Genomic DNA, 25,048 nt, shown 5'->3' with positions numbered 1-25,048 from the left:
TAACAACCAAGTGAAGATTTAGAAGCAGCAGGTATTAATTTAAAAAAAGAGAGAGAGAAATAAAGGAAGGAAGGAAGGGAGGGAGGGAGGGAGGGAGGGAGGGAGGGAGGGAGGGAGGGAAGGAGGGAGGGAAGGAGAGAGAGAAAGAGACAAAGAGAGAATACAAACATGTCTGGGGGGGGGGGGTGCAGCCCACATATGTGATTAGAGAAACACCTGTCACCTTTCCTGGAAAGGAAAAGACACTCAGAAGGAAAAGAGAGGCTTTGCTAATTAGCTTGCTTCCTTTCTTCTGCCAGAATGCGTGGACTGCTTTCCTGAAGACCTGACCTCCAGATTTTTGTAAGACTGTTCTCTTATAGGCTTGGAATCTCAACAATTTAGGACATTTTTTTTCCAGAAAAGTTGGCAGTACAACAGAGAACTGTTTCACTTCCTCTGCCTCTGCCACTTATACTATATTTCTGTTTTACCATCTTCAAAAAGTATAAGTCTAGCAAAATTCTTAAAACTTATTTTATAAATCTATTGACTACCCCTGCCCACATATTCACAAGAATATGATTTCCATGAGCACGAGGCCCTTGTATATTTTGTTAGTGGATTCCTCAAGGCCTAGAGCAATAATGCTGCATATGGCATGCATTCAACAAATATTGATAGAACTATTTGATGTGCTCAGATGAAGACTCAGGCCTAGTGACAATGCCTATAATCCCAGCACACAGAAAATTAAGGAAGAAGGAAATGGAGTATAAGGTTAGCCTGCGCTACCTAGCAAGACTTCATCACATACACACACATCAAATATCAGGTCTCCGAGACTTTATTTGAATTGTAGCCATATTATATCACAATTTAAGGAATTTCTGCAAAATGACCTTTGTCCAGTCCTGCCTGGGATAGTTCTCAATCTAACTCAATCCCTACACTTTACTTCAGAAATACTTTTCACCTAGTCAGCTGCTTCCCCAACCTTCCAGTTCTCTTGGTTCATTCAGTCTTTCAACAAAGAAAATGAAAAAACACCATAAGACAAATGCCAGAGAATTTAAGTCAAGATAAAAGCAAAAGTCTAGGTCTGGAGAGATGGCTCAGAGGTTAAGAGCACTGATTGCTCTTTTAGAGGTCCTGCGTTCAGTTCCCAGCAATCACATGGTGGCTCACAATCACCTGTAAAGATATCTGGGGCCCTGTTCTGGCGTGCAAGCATAAATGCAGACAAAACACTGTAATGGAATTGTAGTGGAGTATAGAGACAAATATTTTAGAGGCCTGGCTGAGATGGTAAATTAGGTTAGAACTAGGTAATGGTTCATGAGAAAGAAAGAGAGGCAAAATCAGCTTTTCCTACATATTATGTAAATTATACAATTACACAACTCCTGTAACTAAGTTGAGTTAATTTTCAATCAATGCCTGATCAGTGTAGTATATGAAAGTCAGGTTCTTGTACCAACTCCTGCCGTGATTTGAAAAGCATAGTAACGTGGGAATCTGAGAATGCAGGATGGAGACAAAACTAAGTGTGAAAGCCAACATACCAACAGGCTCACCTTTCAGAATAATGTTCCCATCAACACATGCACATAGAGGTCTGTAAGGTAACGTCTACGGTAACAATGGTGTCAAAGAAATTATTGTGAGATTAGGGAGATTAATGTGTTATGTTCACTACCTTTGTTGAGGCAAGTAGTTCCTAATACATACAAATCATCACACTGTATACTTTAAATTGATACAGTCTGTCATCTTTATCTCAATAACGCAAAAAGATGGGGACTGTGGAAGTAACTAGAAGTCAATAGAGAAAAAAACACAGAGAAAACACAAATAATTACTTACATGAAGCCAATGCAGCAGTTCTCTGTAGAGGTGCCCAATAGCCATTCATTCGCCATATGTACGTTATTACTGCTCCTGTTCACACATTTGAAAAGTAACTGCCTCAATGCTCCAGAAATTGCGGTAGAAGCTACTGATCCTTCCGTCCCTCAAAAAGCATGATCAGTAAATAACTCTGTGGAGGATCACTGCGTGCACCACAGTGGATGGCAAAAGGTGAAGAAGACCCTAACACAAGATGCCCTGGAAGGTACCGGACTCCCCTAGGAGATAAACAACAAGGACAGTGTTGACAGACAGGAGTCGGGGTGCCCTTCTAAGTCTTAGGTTTTTAACAGGAAGAATTTTTTAAGCCCCTTTTTGGAAGCCTGTTTAACATACTAAGATGATGAAAATACTGACACTGTGGAAGTTAGAGATTTCATTATTTAGTCGTATGGCAGGAGCATTTCTCAAGCCAACCTAAGACAAAGCTGTAGAAGTACAACAGTCTGATTCATTGGTCTGCTTAAGAGGTTAAGTCCAAAAGTTCGCTTCCCAGTTTTTATTTATTTATTTTTTTTTGCTCTCCTGGGGTTTTAATGAATATTAAAGCTGCTACCTAGACTATGGTATTTGTTTTCAGGTAGAGTTCTAACTACAAGTAACATAAACTCAGAGTGTCAGATCTGAAGAAAACTGTAGAGATCTCCTACCCAAATCAGTAGTTTACAATTAATTACCCACAGTAACTAACAGTACTCATTCTCCTTGACACAGTAACTAACAGTACTCATTCCCCTTGACACAGTAACTAACAGTACTCATTCCCCTTGACACGGTCACTAACAGTACTCATTCCCCTTGACACGGTAACTAACAGTACTCATTCCCCTTGACACGGTAACTAACAGTACTCATTCCCCTTGACACGGTCACTAACAGTACTCATTCCCCTTGACACAGTAACTGACAGTACTCATTCCCCTTGACACAGTAGCTGACAGTACTCATTCCCCTTGACACAGTAACTGACAGTACTCATTCCCCTTGACACAGTAACTAACAGTACTCATTCCCCTTGACACGGTCACTAACAGTACTCATTCCCCTTGACACAGTAACTAACAGTACTCATTCCCCTTGACACGGTCACTAACAGTACTCATTCCCCTTGACACGGTAACTAACAGTACTCATTCCCCTTGACACGGTAACTAACAGTACTCATTCCCCTTGACACAGTAACTAACAGTACTCATTCCCCTTGACACAGTAACTGACAGTACTCATTCCCCTTGACACAGTAACTGACAGTACTCATTCCCCTTGACACAGTAACTAACAGTACTCGTTCCCCTTGACACAGTAACTGACAGTACTCATTCCCCTTGACACAGTAACTAACAGTACTCATTCCCCTTGACACAGTAACTAACAGTACTCATTCCCCTTGACACAGTAACTGACAGTACTCATTCCCCTTGACACAGTAGCTGACAGTACTCATTCCCCTTGACACAGTAACTAACAGTACTCATTCCCCTTGACACAGTAACTGACAGTACTCATTCCCCTTGACACAGTAACTGACAGTACTCATTCCCCTTGACACAGTAACTGACAGTACTCATTCCCCTTGACACAGTAACTGACAGTACTCATTCCCCTTGACACAGTAACTGACAGTACTCATTCCCCTTGACACAGTAACTGACAGTACTCATTCCCCTTGACACAGTAACTGACAATACTCATTCCCCTTGACACAGTAACTGACAGTACTCATTCCCCTTGACACAGTAACTAAAGTACCTATTCTTCTTAACCAAAACTGCTCTGATGTTATTCTTATAGCTTCCATATGTTTCTTCAAAACAAAATTCCACTGAAAAGGTGTGTGTGTTACAATCCCTAACCAGAAGAAAAGAAAATATATCAATTTCATTTTGCCTCTTTACATTTATTTATTTGTTCAGCTTAGTCCTACAGAACTTAACTGGAGGTTCTGTCAATCAATGGAGGAGAAAATCCACTATCTTGTCCTTGAGGTGTTCAGAGTCTGGTCCAAGAGGCTGACACAGAGATAATGCCTTCTGAATGAGATGGAGTAAAGCCACACAGGGCTTTGTCAAAAGAAATGTGGGCACTGGTGTAAAGTGACTGAACTAAGGCTCTGACCCTTAAATAGGGTGCAGGACACAGGAAAAACAGGGGCCAAAGCATCAGGAACTCATATAAGAAGAAAAAGATGAGAGCTCAGAGTGACAAATGGTTGGTACAGCTGGCCTGTGAGGTGCATTTCCTATGACAGGTTTCCAATAAGTAGCTGATTGATTGATTGAATAACTGACTGATTTTTCTTGGGTAATATAAACTTCATGATGGAGCTCATAGGTCTCTGAAAAGTGTTGACTGAGGTTTTCTGCCCCACCCGGTCCTTGTGCTGACTTGTTCCTGCAATCATTAAGTCCCAAAGAAATCACACAGAGGGCTACACTAACTATAAACTGATTGGCACATTAGCTCAGGCTTCTTATTAACTCTAATAACTTATATTAGCCCATTATTCTTATCTATGTTAGCCACATGGCTCGGCACCTTTTTCAGCAAGGCAGTCACATCTTGCTTCTTTTGTGGCAGGCTCACAACTGCAGAAGGAACTTCCTTCTTCCCAGAATTCTTCTGTTCTCATTGACCCACCTCTACTTCCTGTCTGGTTGTCCCATCTATACTTCCTGCCTGACAGCTGGCCAATCAGTGTTTATTTAAAATATAATTGACAGAATACAGACCACTGTCCCACACCACTTCCCCCTCTTTTTTTTAAACAAAGGGAAATGTCCATAGTCCATTTTTGGGGAATGTAGGCACAGTTTTCCAGGCTACTTCCTGTTGGTTGGGAGCGCTAATAGTCTTATGGAGACCTAAAGAGAATTTAGAATTATAATCAAGCCTCACAGGTACTCCAGTCAGGACTTGATCATAATTCTGAAAACCAGGAGCCAAAGCATCAGGAACTCATATAAGAACAAAAAGATGAGAACTCAGAGTGACAAACAGTTGGTACAGCTGGCCTGTGAGATGCATTTCCTATGACAGGTTTCCAATAAGTAGCTGATTGGTGGATTGAATAACTGGCTGATTTTTCTCGGATAGTATAAACTTCATGACAGAGCTCATAGGTCTTTGAAAAGTATGTGAATTTTATTTTGCAAATTAGAGCCAAAAAGTACAAATATCTGTAATGATGTTGTGAAACTGTGAATGTTTAAAACAGGCCAGGTATTAAAGAATGTAATCATGGGGAAAATGGCTTATCTGGTGTTCAGGTTCTGTGGGCAGATAGATATCTCACACTCAATCCAGTCCCCAAGGCTGAACAAAGAACTTATAATATAATATAGTGTCAGTCTGCACTCATGGACCAAGGACAATAGGGTAATAGAAGGTGGCTTCCTGAATTCCATCTAGGGTGAGCAGGAAGGCATTGGTGATATGATCACATTTGAGGTAGTCTGAGGACAATCAGAAGCACATCTCTATGTCCAGTGACACGGTGAAACATCTTTCAGTTCTCTCAGGCTGTTCCTAACCCTCCCTCAACACTGGGTGCTGATCCTCTCCCTTTCACTGTGAGTAGAGACACCACCCTCCCTCCTTCAACAACTTCTGCTAACCCCAAAAGGTCCAATGCAGACATTCCTCACACATAAAATCCATGGACACTCCCAAGTGCCAGATCGTAGTTGAAAATGTAGCAGCCACTAACCACTGGAAAGTCAGAGACACCTAGGATTGAGCGTAGCTGCACTGGAGAGAAGGAGGAAATGTGACTCCGGTGGCGTCTGAGCTCAGGTGGCCAGGATCCTTCTCAGTCAGAGGCCTTTCTTCACAGATAATGCTCGTGCTAAGATTATTAATCTGAGTTTGAAAAAAACTTTGTATCACTTTAATATGTTCCCTGTAGGGTTTACACACAGCATGAAAAATAACCCATGGCCAAGATCATCTCTGTGCCATTATGGGTATCAAATGACTCTCGCTGTGAATGCAAGAAGTTGGAGAGGTTACAGGTTCGCGGGGCTAGATTCGGGTGTCATGGACCATGCTGCTGCTTTACTGACCTCCCGGCGCTCCGTGGTTCTTTGTCTAGACTCACAGTGTCCCAACAGTGAAAAGTGAGAGCAGCAGAATACAAATTCTAAATAGCAAGGTTACAGGGATGCCACCCATGGAGAACAAGCAAGAACCAGGAAATTTATTTTTAAAAAAACTTAATAGGGTTTGTTTCATGGAACTTTTTAGGTGTAAATTACTGAGGACTTGTTTACCTACATTATAAACATCAGCTTGCTGTATAGAGGAATCGAACGTATGCACTAATAATGTTCCGTTATGAAGTGTCTCAACTTATTTTCTAACCTTGCATTCAAATTATTATCTGTATATGTTTGTGTGTGATTTGTATGTTTGCATGTGTGTTCGCACATGTATGGGCACATGAATATGCTTGTACATGTGTATGCAGATCAGGAATGTATTATACTTCATCCTTGTTTGTTCTTTCTGCTTACTGAGGCATGATCTGTCACTGAAACTGAAACTAATTCAGCTAGTCCAGGAGACCTGTTTGCTCCAGAGATTCCCCCTACCCCGGTTTCACCACCCAGAAGTGGACTGAAATATGCACGCACACTCCTGGTTGTTTATGTGGTACTGGGGATCTGAACTCTGGTTCTCACACTTGTCCAGCAAGGGCTTTATCACTGAGCCATCTCTTGAGTCAATTTAAATATTTGTAACACTTTTATCAGCATCTACTATTCATTTTCTGTTTGCCTGTCTTACTTGCATTTTGGGTTTTACACGAAAGAACTAACTTTGACAAGATTTCGGCAAAAAGCTAACATACTGAAAAAACCCATTGGGTTATTTCAGAGAGTTCAAGGAAAAGTCAAGAAGGGGAAAGGAAGTGACAGATTTTAGAGAAATTGGCAGTGAGACTTGGAGAGACTTCCCACCACAGATACTCCTTTCAAATCAGTTCTTGTGATGTCAACCTTATGGCTTTCCTCAACCCCACCTCCATTTCAGTTCTTTGGAAAGAGCCCCTATTGGACACAAGTTAGATCAAATATTCTACTGGAAAAAAATGTTTAATAACAATGTGTATTAATGGGAATTTAAACCAAGCCACTGGAGAAGCCAACGGTACAGAAAACAGAGAAATTTCTGGGAAGGGGGAAACCTGGTTAACTAATACATCACTTCAAAAGATACATTTCCATTTCAAGTGTCTCTTTTCTGCTGTGGTTTTTCCTCTCCTTCCCTCCGACCCCACTGCAGGCTGAGAAGAGTTTTGCGTCTTGTTAAACAAGATGCTGGCTGAGCTCAAATGCCCTTGAACTGGACTTGCATATATGAAGGAAAATTCAGAAAAAAGTATCTTATTCTGCAAGTTATTAAAACAATTCAGTTCAATTGTCGACTGTATAAAAGCATCCAGGATGGAAACTGAAAGTTCTGTAAGTAGGAGCTGGCCAGTACATGTAGCCGATGATCACGTAGTAACTGTTATCTTGACTACACACAAGATTCCCTTCCTTAGTTACTAATGCCATTTAGCTATTTCTTGATATTAAATCTAGGCATTTATCTATGCCAGAAAACATGTGGGGTATGTGTTTGTGTGTGTGTGTGTGTGTGTGTGTGTTTGCATGTGTACACATGTGCATGATCCAATATGCCCCATTCAATAATCTGGAAAAAAAATTACTGTTGGACAAGTCCAACGACCTTATCAAGATGATCATCCTTGTTCACATGATGGCACCTGTACACTCTTATTTCTTGAAAGTTTTGATTTCTTCGGCCCCTGTAGACCTGTCCTTACTGAGGAAAATATTCCAAGGTTCATTTTTCTTTGCTTTGCTTTTATCCTTTCCCTTATTCAATGACATTACTCTCAGACAAAACTTCCAATTTCATCCTGAAAACTACCTTCCTATTTTTAAATAATCTATTTCATTCATACTTAAAGAGTAGTATTTCTCCAGTAAAAACTACAATTATGTCAAAAATCTTATAATCATTTTGGAATTATTACTATCAGTTTGCCCCTTCTTGGTGTTAGATTTAAGCCCTGGCACAAACAGTGGAAGTGCCTGCTGCAATAGCTACTCTTGGCTGTCAGCTTGACTACATCTGGATGACACATGCCCTTAATCCAGCCCTTGAGACTGGAAGGCACACCTTTAATCTGGGCCACACCTTCTGTTGGAAGCCTATGTAAGGACAATGGAAGAAGGGAGACTGTGTTCTTCACCTACCTGCCCTCACCAACATCACCACATCCATTCCTTCCTTGAGATCCCAGAAGTACAGCCTCATGGAACTGAGCCACTACTAAATTCTGGGACTTTCCATTAATAACTAGCCATTGTTGGACTGAAGCCTGTAAGTCATTCCAGTAACTTCACACACACACACACACACACACACACACACACACACAATGTGAAGAAAGATGAGTATCTTGAGAATATTGTTGGACATACACCTGTATATTTATGTGTGTGTGTGTGTGTTTGTGTGTGTGTGTGAGTGTGTGTTTGTGTGTGTGTGTGAGTGTGTGTGTGTGTGTGTGTGTGTCTATAAAGACTCTCTGTAAGTTCTGTGACTCTAGGGAAACCTGACTAATAGCACCCTGTTCGGCATCAAAACAGACCTGGTCACCAGCTTCTCCCAGCATTCCGCAGTTCCTGTCTCTTACAGGATACTCCTGGCTGGCATACTTGGCCCCCTAGCCTGAACTCACCAATCAAGGGTACTGGGCTGTTCTTCCCTATATAATCTAGACATTTTGATTACTTGCTCCTTTTTGTACTTTTGGCTTCCTGGTTACTGCACCAGGTTCCCCTCTCTCCCATCTCCCTTTTCCTCGCCTTCTTCCCACAGGGCACAGCTAAGTCTGGTCATGACCAAACGGGCCTCTCCCAGACGTCCAGGGTCTGCCTCTACCTATGCTCAACCACATTCAACAATAAACCTTCTCCTCCATCATACCTAAGAGCATTCATGTTTCCTTTTCTTTTCCTTTTTATTTTTTTTTCTCTATTCACTTGATATTGCTCCAAAGACCTAGAATCATGAAAAGATCTTTTTGTGTGTGTGTGTGGTTTTTCGAGACAGGGTTTCTCTGTAGCTTTGGAACTTGTCCTGGAACTAGCTCTTTCAGACCAGACTGGCCTCGAACTCACAAAGATCTGCCTGCCTCTGCCTCCCAAGTGCTGGGATTAAAGGAGTGCACCACCACTGCCCGGCTATGAAAAGATCTTTAAATAAGACTGCACGATTCTACTGATAAACTGTCCTGTAAACTTTGATCTATAGCCATCAAGCCATAGTTACTGAAATATTATAGGGCCTATGCAGCCCAATATTGCTATCACTTGGGATAAATTACTAAGAAATTCGGGAATCTTTGACAGAGAAAAGTTCTAAATTACACGGGACGAATACACAATAAAATAATGTTCTACCTGCCTATTTTTCGAATCAGTTTTCATACATCAAAGAGCTGCTAATTATGGAAAATGACTAATAACCTTTTAGCCCCAAACCAGTGATAACTACAAGTCCCATGATGCAAAGCTCGAGCCTGAACCTAGATTACCCGCAGTGCCTCCTGGGAAATGAAGTCTTTTTGTCACCTACTTGGCAAACCAGATACTGTAACCCCACTTCTCAGAAAGTCGCTTTTAATAATAAAGCCTGTGACAAACCATCGATTCCCTGGGAGGAGATTGGATTTGTTCTGGCTACTGCAGAGACTGGGACCAACAACTCTAGTGCGAGCCTCCGGGGGCGGCACCATGCTGTGACGTCACTTCCTGGAGCCGCAGCCCCGGCCATCCTCCCTCCCTCCGGTTCGCGGGAACCGGGCTGGGCGGCTAAGCATAGGCACCGAGCAGCTGCCTTCGGGTGAAGGTCACGTGCGTCATCCCGGGGAGGAGGCGACCAGCCGCTGTCGAAGAGGAGCCGCCTTCCTTAACCTGAAAGCAGGGGCCGCAGAGCGCGCCGAGGTAGGACGCGAGGACACCTGCCGCCTCGACGGCTGGCGGAGGGTGCGGGGCCGCTGCAGGACCCCACGTCAGCCCTGACCTTCAGTCACCCTGGGGGGCTGGAAGCGCCGAGCGGAGACTGAGGGGTCGCGGCCCGCGCCGACCACACCGCCCTGCCATGTCCCCCGGGCCTGCTGTCACCCACCTCCCGTCTACCTGAGACAGGTAGCATTGGCGCATCCTCATGGGGGACAAACGTCAGGCGCCCCCAAGAACGCGCGCGACACGCCCTCCGCTCGGCTGCTCTGGCGGGTGGAATTCCCGGGTGCACGCGTAGGCCGTGTTTGGCAGCCCGGGGCCTCAGGTGGCAGATGTCAAAGCGCTGAGAACTCTGAGAAGTTATCCTTTCTTTTTTTTTCCTTTTTTTTTTTTTTTTGATGGTGGTGGGGTGCGTCAGGAAGAACTCAAGAGGTGAAATCAGCAGCTGGGGGTTCTTGAATATTCGACTGTAAGGAAGGTTCACTGGCCACACGAGGTTAAAAACCCTGTTTCAGCATCTTCCCAAGGGCAGTAGAGTTGAGCAAATGAAGCTGTGCTGGTAGGTCCCCTGTTGTTGTGTACAGAGCTGTCATTTCTAGCAGTCAGCACTTCAGATTTTAGAGTTTGTTACTTAGTGATGACATGATAAATCATTACCTTTTTATAGTACAAAATGACTCTGACAAAATACAAACATCTTTTGGGCCCTAGATTGAGAATTAGTCATCTAGAAACTAAAACAAAGTCTTAATCCTTTAATCTTGTTGATTGTACATCCTGATTAAATTTTGATCAAAATTCATTAACTTGGTCAAATTTATTTTTAAATCTATTTGATGCTAAGTTTTATAAAATGTTGTCTTCAGAACAGTTGTTGCTGACTTGGTGGTTCAGGTGCGTATTCCTGCACTCGAGGCTGAAGCAAGAAGATCAGGAGTTCAAGTTTATCTGGGCTTCTTAGCGAGTTCACAGGCAGCTCCTTGGTAAGTCAGAAAGACCCTGTAAAGCCCGGTGTGTGCTCTTCGTGCTACAGTACGGTCTGCGAGCCAGGAACTAGGCTGGAGATTTAAAAGATTTAAAAACATACAGAGACACGGGGACATGGGTCATCCTTGAAACAAGAATGCCCCTTTATTGTGTTCAGGGGTAGCTTATATAGGGCTCTGGCCACACCCCAACTCTTTCAGCTACAGACCCATCAGAACCCACTTCCCTGCCATCAGGGTCTCATGCTCAGAGCCGCAGGCTTCAGAGCAGAGGAAAACAATTGTTTACAGGAAATTCAGGGTCTGGTGGTCCACAGTCCCCAACAAGACCCCATCTAAAAATTAAAAACATTTTTTGCGAGGGATAGAGTATCTTCCAGTCATTTACAAGTCTCCACCAAAATAAGAGTACTTCTTAATCCATACTAGTAAGTTTGTGATTGACTGTGATTAGCATGCTTGCGTCCTTGGTATATAAAAAGGCAATGTGAATGAGTTTCCCTTTCTGTCCCTATGCTGTTCTTGTAGTACTGTCAGATGACAAAAATCTCTTGTTTTTCCTCCGTTGGGAGGGTGTGTTTCTATATGTGCTAGGATTAAGTCCATTTGAAATGAATACTGCAAAAATGGAGGAATGAAAGTAGGCAGAAAAAAAGAATTCCATGAATTATGAGGGTTAAGAAAAAGAGAAATTGAGTAAGTTTGTTCTCTTTACCTTGCAAATACGAGCCCACAGAAGTAATTCAAATTAAAGGGAGATATCAGAAGTATGTTTTCATAAAATAATTGAGTGTCACAGATTAAAAAAAATTGTTTTCTTTTGGAGTATGTTTTAAGTAGGACACTAACCCTTCACTATTTCCGTCTCATTTTAGATCGTGAATTTCTAAGAAGAGAGGAATGAACCGCACAGTGCTTGTCCTTTAAGGCTTGGAGTCAAAGGTGGACAGCTTTGTTGCCACGGCCAAAGAAGATGGCAACCCCTTATGTCCCAGTTCCCATGCCAATAGGAAACTCAGCTTCTGGTTTTACAGCCAGCAGAAATCAAAGGAGTTCTTCTTTCGGTAGTGGCTCCACAAGCTCGAACTCTTCCAGAGGGCACCTAGACGACCCGAATGTGGGGAATTTCAAGCAGACGAATGTTCAGGATCGGATGGATAGTACATCATCAGTCTGTGGCAGTCCTCTCATCAGGACCAAATTTACAGGCGTAGATTCATCCATTGAATACTCTGCTAGACCCAGAGACACTGAGGAGCAGCACGCTGACTCAGTGAACTGGGAAGAGAGGCCTTCTACACCGACCATTCTGGGTTATGAAGTTATGGAAGAGCGAGCCAAGTTTACTGTAAGTGTCGCTTCTGCTGCACACAGTGACAAGTCCTTAAGTGCATGCTCATTAGGCAGTCCCATTCTTCAAATTCTTGACCGTAAAATTGTGTGACTTTTACCCACTGCTATTGTAAATTCTTATTTTACCAGCAGACATATCTCGGTAACTAGCACATAGATAAAGAAAAAGAACATGGCTTGCATACTTAGAGCACCTCATGCTCCCTGACAGTCAGTACCCACTCACCTGCTGCTTTTCTCGTAGTCTCAGTTAATTTTGCCCCTTTTTGTCCTTGACATAATGTGGCTGTTGAGCATATACTCTTTAGGATCCAGTGTTGTTTCAGCATTATGCTTGTAAGAGTCACCCTGAATCTTGCATAAGTTTAGGTAGCTCGTTTTTATTGTTGGTATATTGTTTTTTAGGTTCTTCCAGGCACTACTGCTGTGATATTAGTGTTGATCAGTTGGGAAGCACAAGTACACATTGCCATTTGCAGTACGCTTAGGAGTAAAGTGCTAGTTCAGAGGCCCAGCCATGAAAGATAGTGGTGAGCTGGGCTCTGTAGGGGTCATTGCACTCCTTCCACACCTAACTAGTGTGTCACCTTTTTCTTCCTTCTTAATTTGTATATTCCAGTTTATATAGGATGTGAGTTTTCTTACCTAGCTAAAGTGGAGGCACATGCCTTTGGAGATTGCAGATGGATCTATAAGTTCAAGGCCAGCCTGGTTTACAGAGGGAGTTCCAAGACGACCAGGGCTATACCAGTCTTGAACCTCCACCCACACCCCCCCCCCCAAAAAAAACACCCAACAAACATCCTCTTTAGCTGTTTGCATACTCTCTTATGCATCTCCATTTTGCCGTTCTCTGCATTCTGTACGCAAGTCCTTTTTCAGATATGTGAGCTGTGACTGTTCTTACTTTTCCTTAGGTCGTGCGATAGATACAGCCTTAACGTGCCCCAGTGTGCTCCTCTCTGACATGCCCTTCTGCTGCCATTGCTGCTCAGGTGCTAGGATTAGGCCATGACTACTAAGCGTGACTCTGCCTAGCACTTTTTTATAATTTTTGCCTCCTCTAATGTTTTTGTCCAACTTTTTTGGCACGATTCTTATGTCCCTGTTATGATGAAAGGCTAAGCCATTTGTATTTTTCTGTGAAATCTCTTAATCAGCCTTTTATTTAAAAGCGCTTTTTTTCCCGGTGTTGCCTGTGACATAGTTCATAAAGGTGAATCCCCTTCGACGCTCCATTTTTCTGTCTTACCAGTTCCACGACCCTAACTGGCACAGCATTTAATAGGCCGTGGTACCCAGTGTTTGCAGCACTCAAGCTGTTTCTCAGGATGGCCTCTGCCGTTGTCTGCCCTGTGCACTGGTTTTCTTAGGTCTGCAGAGCAGCTGCACAGAACCTTCATCTTCACGGCACTATCTTCACCTGGCTGTTAAACCCCTGACTTTAAGTCTTTACTAGTGCTTTGTAGTTGCCGATGCGGGTCTTGTGGTCAGATTTGTCTGGTATAGCTGTTTGATACTCTTAGAGGAGATCTATTTTTATTTGTTTTCTGTTTTTTAACTACTCTTTTTTTTAAAAAAAAAATCTGTCCAGCTCTAATAATATTGTTTCATTTGTTTCTTTTATAGTACTTTCATACAGGGTTTCTCTCTGTAGCCCTGGCTGTCTCTGAAACTCGCTGTATAGCCCAGGCTGGTCTTGCACTCATACAAATCTGCCAGCCTCCGCCTTCCAAGTGCTGTGGTTGTAGACATGGGCCACCACACCCAGCCTAGTTTATATACTTTAATATTGTGTGTTTATGCATATTAGGTTGTACGTGTTTTTCATTAACCCTACCAAAGTCATATATGATCAAAGAGTTTGTTTTTGGATTTTCTTGCAGAAAAGTTTTTGTGTTTATGCTGATGGTTCATGCTGTTAACTTATCCCTAGAGTAGAAGATCTCCAAGAAAAACTGTTAAAATTTTTGAAGAAACAATCTAGTATAGGATGCAGTTGTCATACCTCTGGGATAAGATGCAAGTCTGTGTAAAAACTTCATTCCTAACGATTCACCAATTATGACCTGATGGCTGTTTTTTTAGTTTGACCCGCCCATCTTATGTAAGAATGGGTACTCAGTAAGAGTCTGGAGGGAGCTGGAGAGATGGCTCAGTGGGCCCGGTTTCAATTCGCAACACTCGCATGACAGCTAACAACTGTCTGTAACTCCAAGGTCTGACACCCTCACACAGATATGCATGCAGGCAAGGCTCCAATGTGCATGAAATTTAAAAAAAAAAAAAGTCTGCTAGGGGTGAGTGTTTTGGTCCACCTAGATTCTTATGTTGAAGCCTAACCTCCACCATGATGCTGCTAATAAGAAGAAGCAAGCTGGGGAGGCGGCTCCGTGAATAAAAGTGCTCGCCACCAAAGCTGATGGCCTTCACTCATTCCCGGGACCCTCATGGTAGAGGGAGAGAACAATTCCAGATGTGCTGTGACATTTTATCTTAGTCATACTTTAAAAAATTATTTTGGTGTCTCCATCTCCATATATTTGATTATCTAAATGATTTCATATTTCTTGCATAAAAAGTACTTGATATATCAAATAAAGTTTTCTAGAAATGTTTGACCTCTTTCTTTTTCTTCCCTCTCCTTCTCCCTTCTCTCAATATTGTTTTCTCTGTATCTCTCCCATTCTCTCTTCCTAGGTATATAAAATACTAGTAAAGAAAACCCCAGAAGAAAGCTGGGTGGTTTTCAGAAGATACACTGACTTCTCTAGGCTTAATGACAAAGTAAGTAGTCTGTAAATCCCAAGCTGCCTCTCAGTTGTGAGTTATGAATCTGTTCACTGTGTCTTTGTGGGTTCATAGAAAAATCATAGACTTCATTTCACTGTAATAATCTTCCATGTCATCTGCACAGTTAGCTGTTTATTTATGAAAAAATGGTCCTAATATAAATAGTAAGTTGTCCTAATATAAATAGTAAATGTTTAATGTTTCATATATGATTGTACAACCTCAAAAGTTTGAGAAAAATCTACATAACATCACTTACAATTATAAGGAAATGAGCAAAAATTTGTAATGTTAGTATTAGTTCTGTTACTGCTGACGCTGCTAAAACTCTTTCTAATAGTGGCTTGCAGTGAGGTGCGGGTGCTTTTTAGGGTCAGACAAGCTCTTGGGCCAAGCTGGTCTCTTTATCTGACGTCTCTGGGGAAGAATCAGCTTCCAAGCTCATTCAGGCTTTGGTCAGAGTTTAGTTACTTGACGTTGTAGGGACAAGTCACTTGTTTGATTGCTGCTGTCAGCTAGAGGTCATTCTTAGGGCATGGATCCATCCTTAGTTGTGAGTCCTCCACCTTCAGAGCTGCAGCCCAACACTGTATGAGTTGGTCAGGGACTGGTCCGAAGCTGAATAGATAATGCACCAGAGAAGATATGCAAATAGCTAACTAGATAGTATTTAACAGTATTTATGGAATCAGAAATTCAAATTACAGCCGCAGTGAATCTGACTCCTTATCCACAGGGGTGACTAATGAGAGAAAGTAGCAAATCCCATGTGCAGGCCCTAGAGCAACTGGCATGCCGGCAGCACACCTGAGAGGCACCAAGAAGCAAATGCAGAGAAAGCCTTAGGTGGTTTAATTATCTTAAGCTTGTTTGGTGAATATTTCATTTAGTTAATGGGTTAGAACAGTACTCAATTTGTGTAATTAGTTTAATATCTCTCTCTCTCTCTCTCTCTCTCTCCAGCTGAAAGAGATGTTTCCAGGCTTTCGATTAGCACTTCCTCCAAAACGCTGGTTTAAAGATAATTACAATGCGGACTTTTTAGAAGATAGACAATTAGGATTGCAAGCATTTCTTCAAAACTTAGTAGCTCACAAGGACATTGCTAACTGGTATGTAACAATCTGAAATAAGAGATTATAAAATCATTTCAAAAGCCAATTTAAACTGAAGAATAAATTTAGGACTGACTTCATATAATAAGCACGTAATAGAGGGTGGGGTTTTAATTATTTCTCCCAAATCTCTACATGGAATTTTCTTGCTTTCTTTCAGTGGAGGATTTCATTTGTTATTTCATTTGTATTATAGTTTTAAACAGGAAGGGAAACTTGATTTTAGTATCTAGCATATTAACAATCATTTAAAAAAACATGTATATAATATTCAGCTTTTTGTTAATGTAACAATAATTTTAAGGCTAATATTTTATAGTAATATAAAATATTAATATTTACAGTAATATAAAAAATATCCAAAGTAATATAAAAATTAGGAAGTTAGATTAATTCATGTAGTAAAGTAAAATTTCTGGAAACATTGAACAAGTGGATCAAGATTTTTTTTTTTACTTCTAAATATAAGAAACTCCCTTAATGAATTATCTTGTTTGATGTATTACATTATTAGAAAAATTAGAACTGTTTTACAAAAGCTACAGAGAACATTTACAGTGAACAGTAGCATATGGTACGTCGGTAGCTGTTTTCATTGTTCAGATCATGATGGAAAATAACCAAGAAGCCCTGTGTCTCTTCTTCCCGTTGTTCTACTCTGTCTTTGCATGTCACCTTCAACCTTGCACACTCTGCCTGAGCACCTGCTCATCAGGGCGCGCGGCCCCAGCCTGGGAATGGTCTTCAGACGCATTGTTGTCTAGCCAGGCCTACAGTCATCTTTCACACAGCCTGATGAGTCATTCTGGTCCCAGCCTACTTGACTGTCTTTCCATCACGGATTCATTATTTCTCCATTCTCTGTACATCTGTCGTATCCATCACTTTATCTAACATTATCATGCTCTTTGGTCTTCTAATATGTTCCTAGAAAGGCAGTGTTTCAGACTTCTAGTCTCCAGTAACTCCTAGACATCCCCAAACTTTCAGCACAGATTTACTTTATTAGGTACCAGGCTTTCTTGACTAGCTCCTTGCCTCTCCGCCACAGAGAACAAGATGTCTCCTTCCTCGTACTTGTAGGAGGCCATCACTGGTTTTACAGTTCTCTCCTAGTGGTATGTAATGAACTGCTGGATTTCTCGGTAGGATGATACTAGCTTTGTACCAAGCTTAAGAATTGAGGAGATATCCATTCCCAGTGTAATTTTCATGGCGTGCCCATTAAGAAAGGCTGGTTGTTTCTTGACTTTTACCATATTTTGGTTTGCATAATATTTTTTGATTATTTGGTTTTGTTTCTTTCACCAGATTGTAAAGTATAGTTATGTGGTTATTTCATTTATTGTGCCATGTGCCATGCTTAGCACAGTGCAGACTCGGTCAGCTCTCAGGATCTCTGGAATAAGTGAATGCCAAACCTGCTGTTAACTCTATTAGAAAGAGAAGTTTCTGCAAATGAGACAAAATATTTGTGTGTGTATGCACAGAAATATATATATTTACATTTCTCAAAATACAAAAGAAGAAAAAATATCATTAATGCCAGAACAAAAAAGGCAGTAACAATAACTATTAAGTACTAAAATCACAGAAAAGGTCCTTGAAATTTATCTTGCACATACCGTAAAGGGACACTGGAATATGAGAAGTCTTTCCATGCTTGTTCTTTTCTCTTGCCCCATATTCAGTAAACCTTTGTACTAAAAATGTGCTAAATTACTCTGTGGACAACTTTAAGTAACTTTGCTTAAAATTTTCTTTTTAAGTAGCAAAATGTAACAGATGCATAGATTTCAAAATTACCAGGACTAGATTTCAGTCATTAAAAGTTAAGCATTGCAGCCAAATGTGGTACAGAAGCCTGGGAGTACCAGCCCTTGGGAGGTAAAGGCCAGATGACTGTGAGTTTGAGGCCAGCCTGGGATACCTGCAAAGGTCATATCAAAAGATAAACAGATGAAATAAAATAGATCAAATCTACGTATCAGAAAAAAGAAAAGGATGTAGATCAGTAAAGAACATATGCCTTGTATACACGGGATTTTGAACCTTAGAACTTCAAATGAAAAGAATAGCCGTAAAGTAGATGTGATAGAGCATGCCTTTAAACCCAGCTCTTGAGGCAGCCAGGGCTATGTAGAGCTAGCCTGAGGGCGGGGGGGGGGGGGGGGGGGACCATTAGTTCCTCTTGCACAGAGGGCCTGCGGTCAGTTTCCAGCACTCACATGGCAGTTTACAGCCATCTATTAAGATGACACAAGTCCCTCTTCTGACCTCCATGGGCAGTAGGCACATAGTTTACTTACTTACATGCAGACAAATCACTTAAATGCACAAAATAAATCTCAAAACATTTTTTGAAAGATTACTGAGACAGCACATCTCTGATCATTGGTAGTTGCTTTTCTTAATTTATAAATGTGCATTTCAGGAAAATTAAAGTTTCTTAGCCAAGTAAGATGGTGAAAGTATTTATTTTCTTGTCATCTTAGAGGATTAAAATTTACGAAGTATCTGGTGTACTTCAACGTTTATTCGTCTAGGCCTATTACTGCTTTTGTTTTACATCATCAGGATTCACGGAACCCAGTTAAGAACTTATATTGATTGAAAATGGAATACTTTTTTTGTTTTATGATAAAGTATACATTAATTTTCTGGTATTATGTAACATGTAGCTTACAGTGAAAGAGGTTTCTTTAATTGTTACGCATAAGAAGGTGAAGAGAAGGATTACTTATCTGTCATAAGGGTTAACCCCATAACTCCTTGGTCCCATATCTGTAGAGAAATCAGGCTTCTGTTTGAATAAAAGAAGGAAGTTTCTAAATTACAGCTCTGTCTGATGGAGATTGTTAAAGTAGAAGCACTGGAAGGGAGGAGCAGTACTGGAAGGGAGGGAGGAACACTGGAAGGGAGGGAGGAGCAGCACTGGAAGGAGCAACACTGAAAGGAAGGAGGAGCAGCACTGGAAGGGAGGGAGGAGCAGTTCTGGAAGGGAGGGAGGAGCAGCACTGGAAGGGAGGGAGGAGCAGCACTGGAAGGGAGGGAGGAACAGCACTGGAAAAAGCAACACTGAAAGGAAGGAGGAGCAGCACTGGAAGGGAGGGAGGAGCAGCACTGGAAGGGAGGGAGGAGCAGCACTGGATGGGAGGGAGGAGCAGCACTGGAAGGGAGGGAGGAGCAGTTCTGGAAGGGAGGGAGGAGCAGCACTGGAAGGGAGGGAGGAGCAGCACTGGAAGGGAGGGAGGAACAGCACTGGAAAAAGCAACACTGAAAGGAAGGAGGAGCAGTTCTGGAAGGGAGGGAGGAGCAGCACTGGAAGGGAGGGAGGAGCAGCACTGGAAGGGAGGGAGGAACAGCACTGGAAAAAGCAACACTGAAAGGAAGGAGGAGCAGCACTGGAAGGGAGGGAGGAGCAACACTGAAGGAGGGAGGAGCAGCACTGGATGGGAGGGAGGAGCAGCACTGGATGGGAGGGAGGAGCAGTACTGGAAGGGAGGGAGGAGCAGCACTGGAAGGGAGGGAGGAACAACACTAGAAGGGAGGGGAGAGCAGTACTGGAAATAGGATTTGTATGTCTGAAAGGTAAGGTTGAGTTTAGGGGTTGGAAAAAAATGTATAAATCAAAAAGAAAGAATTCAAAGATGTATAGTAAGCCTGAGGCTGCCAAAGATCTATTTTCAAATTCAAGGTCAGCTTCTTAAAACTGACATGGTAGCTGCCTGCTTTGTGTTTGCATCGTCTCTCCACCTTCCAGGACTGGTTCCTCTGTAAACATAATGCCTGCTTCTCAGCCTGTCCGAGGCTGAATTCCTTGCAGCAATTCTGTCTTCAGGGACAATGTTCCTGTTGTGCTCCATGTACAGGAAAGGACTCCATGGTCTCTTCCGTGTCAAGTTGCGTAGCAGAGGGAAGAAAAATTCACTGTTCAAAGTCTTCATTGTACTTAAAAGTATAGGAGAGAAGAATCTTTCCCTTTTTCTATGCTGAAAAGAGAACAGAAATTTCCTCCCAAGGGATAAAAGAACAGAAAAAATTTATACATTTACAAAGAAATGTATGGTGGTGTACCATATACTCAAGCACACAGGAAATGAGGCAGGAGGATCTCAGTTTCCAGACCATCCTGGCCTACACAAGGGCCTACACTGTCTGTCTGTCTGTCTGTCTGTCTGGGATGCTGGAGCGTTGGCTCAGGGGTTAACGGGGCTGACTTGTTCTTTGGAAGAGTTCCACATTCCAGTGCCCACACAACAGCTAATAACCGTGTGTAACTCCAGCTCCCAGAGGGTCTCGCGGCTCTGCTCTTCTCCGAGAGCACGGTGTGTATGTAGTGCAGGCAGACACACAGGAAGCTCCCCTACACAGCAAAATATCAAAAAGTTAGGCATAAGTGTGTATTATTATATATAAAGAGTTGTCCCAGTGTTCCTTCAGTCTCCACTCTCCCTTCGGGTGATCATGTGCACTGAACTTTCCGGAGCCGGAGCGCCTTACCACGCAGCTGTCACTGCACAGCTGGCAGCGCCTAGTGCTTTAGATCCGCTCCAGCTGTGGCGGGCGAGAGCGGAGGAAACAGGAAAGGAAATTAAAAATCCTAGTTTAAAGTGCTGAGAATAGTTTCCAGGTCTAGTTACAGAACACTATTTCCATGATAGTGGGATGTATTAGAATTTTTACCCATTCAAGAAATTTTTATTTAGAGCATATTGTGTGAAAGTATGGCTTCACAAAGATGAAGTAGATGTTGGTCCTGTATTAAATCTAAGTGAGGAAACGTGCCCTCAGAAGTGAAGAGTGGAAAGAAGTATATCTTTTAGCTGAGGAAATGTCAGAACTTATGACTGGATGACATTTGGGCTAGTCTCTAAAGAATTAATGATATTTGTACCATGTTTGAGAGAGTGAAGAAGGATTTGCCAGATGAAAGAAAATTTTCTAATCAAACTGCAGCAGTAAAGCCTAGGGTCATATGTTGGGAACAGCATGGTATTTGGTTTGTCGGAGTGAAGTACAGTTATTTGCACAGTCTCAGAGTTTAAACACGGCTCCCACACTGGCATCAGCTTACCATTATGCACCATAACAGTGTTTCCCTGTTCTCCCAAGTATGCCATATCCTCTTTCCAGTGTCTTCTCCTTTTAAACTCTTAAATCTACCAGTTAAACCATAAGAAGTCCTGTGGAAAGGAGCTTTTAGACCCTAACAGCAGTCCTGTCGGAGGGCGGAGAGGTGGGTAATGAGAAGCTATGTGGATAGTGCTAGACAAGCTGAACCGTGAAGCCCAGGAGGCAGGTCAGGGTGGGCGTGCTGAGCCAGGGCACAGCTCCAGGTCAGGATGTAGGCTGCTGCAGTCGTGGAAGAGGATTCACGCTAGCGCGGGTCATAAAGGACCACCTGATTAGTAGAGGCTCTAGTGGGGAAAGTATCCTGGGGAAAGTGGTCAGAATCTAAGCCCCCTTCCCACCCTTCCCCACTACTTGAGAAGCCTCACAACCACCCACTGTTCTCCACTGTGATTGTCTCTCCAGCCTTGATTCCTCAGTCTTCATCTTTAAGGTGTGTATTCAATAGCTTGGTGTGTATCTTTTCATCTGAAATCCCTCATTATTGTATGATACTTTGATTGAGTTCTAACAATAAAGTTTATTTTGAATGAGAGAGTGGAGCCACTAGCTGTCCAGATTTAACCACAGAGGTTTTGGAGGACTGAGGAAGTAGTAAAGCAGGGCTTAGACAGAATCTCAGCCCTTTTGTAGGAGGGAACAGAAGAGGAAGGATGTCGTTGGTGGCTTCTCCGCAGCTTCTCTGATCATTCAGGTTCTTACCCCGATATCTGACGCCCAAATTTTTATTGATAAAGAATAATTAGTTAAACGTGTCACCTCTTAAAATTTTTATGTAATGGCTTTTGTGTCAAATTTGGTATTTCTATTTTTAGTATACTTTCTTTTAATTTTTTTTTTAAGATGCAAGGTCCTGGGGGCTGGAGAGATGGCTCAGAGGTTAAAAGCACTGACTGTTCTTCCAGAGGTCCTGAGTTCAATTCCCAGCAACCACATGGTGGCTCACAACCACCTATAATGAGATCTGGTGCCCTCTTCTGGCCTGCAGGTGTGGAGGCTCAATACTGTGTACATAATAAATAAATAAATCTAAAAAAAAGAGAGAGAGAGACAGACAGAGAGACGGGGCGGGGGCGGGGGGGGGAGGCAAGGTCCTGCTATATAAGCCAGACTGGCCTGTAGCTTATAATCTTCCTACCACAACGTCCCAAACACAGGCTTGTGCCACTGACTCTTTAATTGATTCTTTAATGAGTTTAGAATTTAAAGAATGAATCTTTAAATGAGTTTAGGCCTTAGTTTTATGGGGTTTTTTCTTTTAGAATGCAAAATGAATTGTAAAAAAAGCCTATTTAGCTACTAAACTACTAATCTTTCAAAAACTGGTGAAGTCTAAGGAAATAAATTATCTATGCAAGGAAATAAGCGACAAGAAATAGTAACTATCAGATGAAAGCTTAATAATGGGGTAGTTTATTGGGAACATAGTTTAAAGTACAATTGGACACTTAGAGAACACGTGCTTAAAAGAGTAAAAGAAAGAATCAAGTTAGAGCACAGATTTTCCTGGATGTAAAGACAGGGCTGACCTGCATGCGACAAACTTCCTTCTCTTGAGTTTTAAACTGATTTCCCCACACATACTAACAGATAGTCTGCCATGGGACGGGGGTCAAGTCTTCCCTTGCTTTTCATTTCCTGATTTTCAGATTTTCTTTTTCTCTGTTTCATCCAGACTGTCCTGTTTGTTCCTGTGTCTGACTGTAGGTGTTTCATAGAGAGTGTCTGGGTGGGAGGAGCTGTAGCTCCTACACCAGAGACCACCAGTCCTGCTCTACTCTGTGCTCTTAAGCCAGTAGCAGGATTCTAAGCGCCAGAACTTGATAATCATACATCAAATTGATTGTATTCAGAGAGAAGTGTCCTACAAAGAAGTATTTGGCTTAACCAAGGCATAAGACAAAATAATTTTCAGGTAGAAAGGGACACAGATTTAAGGTCCATCTCTACCACTTGTACTTGGTGACACTGGAAGGTCATTTTTCTGCCTAGACTCTGACAGCCTTCCTGAGATGGGACGATGTCCTGCCCAGCAGGGCTGCTGTGCATCTGAAGCGGTGTGGTGCAGTCAGTGTTAGCGCATCGGTGCTGCTCCTAGGAGAGGAAGCATTCAGGAAACGGAGGACGATCCTTAATGCTTGGTGTCTAGTAAAGGACTTGGGGTTACCCTGAATGGTCAAAGGATGAGTGAAGACTCAGAAGTAGAAGCCTGGGGTAGACAAATAAAGGAAATAACTGGTTTCCCACAGGGTGGTTTCTGTAAACACACACACACACACACACACACACACACGTAGACCATCACTTGTTGTCGCCTGAAGCCTGAAAGGGGACAAAAGTGTAGCAGGTGGTTCTACATCACTGTCGGTCTTCCATGCTCGTGGACATTTGTCTTTTCTCAGCCTCCCTGGACGTGTGTTCTTTTTCCTGGATTATAAAGCTTTAACAGTCCAGAATTTGCTTGCCATTGGCTCCTTCTCTCTGTTTTCGGACTTCATGTTATTAATACTGCTTTTTTATATTCCTGTTTTTCTTTTTAAAGAACTCTCACTTAATATCCAACTTACCTCTTCATGATTATAGTGACACAACTTTGTCATTGTAAACCTCTCGGGACTAAAGTGACCCCAAGTCCCATTCTCTTCAATGCAAGGCAGCATCTCCTTTATGTAGGGTGTCAGTTAGTCATGTTTCTTTCCATTAAGAAAAAAAAAACTGAGCTGCATGTATGTGCCAAGTTAGCTCACAGGCCCAGCTTTGCTGTTAGAAAGAGGAGAGCATTTTGTTGTGATGATCCACCTTCTTAAACCTCTGCTGATAGAAAGTAATATACTTCATTATATAAAACATTTAGTAATTAAGGATTCTTTCTCTTAATATCTGGGGAAATATGTTCATAAATAATAAACATACCGAAGGCAGTCTTTACAGTATTTCAGACTTTAAAGCACTCAGTGGAGAAGAGTATGAGTAAGAATTGCTTTCCTTCATAGCAAGATGACAGCCGCTCAGTGCTCTACTGATGCTTATGAAAGTCAGAGTGAGGGTCTCTGCCCTCTACGTTATTCTGAATTGTGTGTATTGTGTAACAGGAAACTTGTGGTTCTTATTTGCATTTGTAGATCCTATGACTGACATAATGCCTTTGTATCTTTCGTAGTTTGGTATTTGCATGTAGCTGCTTACGTGAAGACACATACATGAATCGCATTTTTATATATTGTCTACAAATTGCCTGCCTCGCTGTATAGCTTCAATGTGACTTTGCTTTCTGCTGTCTTTTGTAAACTTAATTGTGTGCCAGCTAATTTTTTTACCTTTGAAAAGCCTTGCAGTGAGAGAATTTCTTTGTCTGGATGATCCACCAGGTCCATTTGATAGCCTAGAAGAAAGCAGGGTAAGTGCTGTATTGTATGTCACATGAAAGAGGAATAAATGATACAGTGCAGTTACTGCAGTGTTCCTTGGATGGATTAGCAAACAGCAAATATCATTTCAAACTATAGTGGTTTTTATACAGACAGCTTTTAATGTTTAGTCAAAGGTTACTTTCATGGAAATACATGGTCCTAGTTTAGTGAAAAGATAAAACTTCGTATGTGGCATGTAATAATAAAAATCTAAAATTAAATCCTTTCTGCTAGATTTTTACTACAAAAAGATTAATGAAATGCTACAGGAATTTGCTTGACGTGGCTTGTGATTTTATGATGGTCATTCCTTTCCTGAGGCCCCAAGT

The 25,048-nt window shown here is 42.0% G+C and overlaps 1 protein-coding gene across 6 annotated transcripts in view; it reads left to right on the top strand.

Annotated features, from left to right (window-relative positions):
* The first annotated feature begins 9,729 nt into the window (after positions 1-9,729).
* Snx16 (sorting nexin 16) overlaps positions 9,730-25,048 on the top strand; it is a 29,017-nt gene continuing 13,698 nt past the window's right edge. Inside the window, exons 1-6 of one of the 6 annotated variants that reach the window (XM_048420000.3) lie at positions 9,730-9,911; positions 10,801-10,912; positions 11,791-12,263; positions 14,969-15,055; positions 16,025-16,173; positions 24,637-24,706. In XM_048420000.3, coding sequence (XP_048275957.3) covers positions 11,889-12,263; positions 14,969-15,055; positions 16,025-16,173; positions 24,637-24,706 — 681 coding nt within the window. In that variant the 5' untranslated portion in view covers positions 9,730-9,911; positions 10,801-10,912; positions 11,791-11,888. Of the gene's footprint in view, positions 9,912-9,965; positions 10,116-10,336; positions 10,489-10,795; positions 10,913-11,790; positions 12,264-14,968; positions 15,056-16,024; positions 16,174-24,636; positions 24,707-25,048 lie in introns of those variants that run through there. The other 5 variants (XM_048419997.3, XM_048420002.3, XM_048420001.3 and 2 more) reach the window with 5 other exon arrangements.

The sequence above is a fragment of the Myodes glareolus genome, chromosome 16 (genome assembly GCF_982192425.1).
Source record: "Myodes glareolus chromosome 16, mMyoGla1.1, whole genome shotgun sequence".
Lineage (NCBI taxonomy): Eukaryota > Metazoa > Chordata > Mammalia > Rodentia > Cricetidae > Myodes > Myodes glareolus.
The sequence above is the reverse complement of the archived record's forward strand: the minus strand, read 5'-3'. Positions and strand labels throughout refer to the sequence as shown.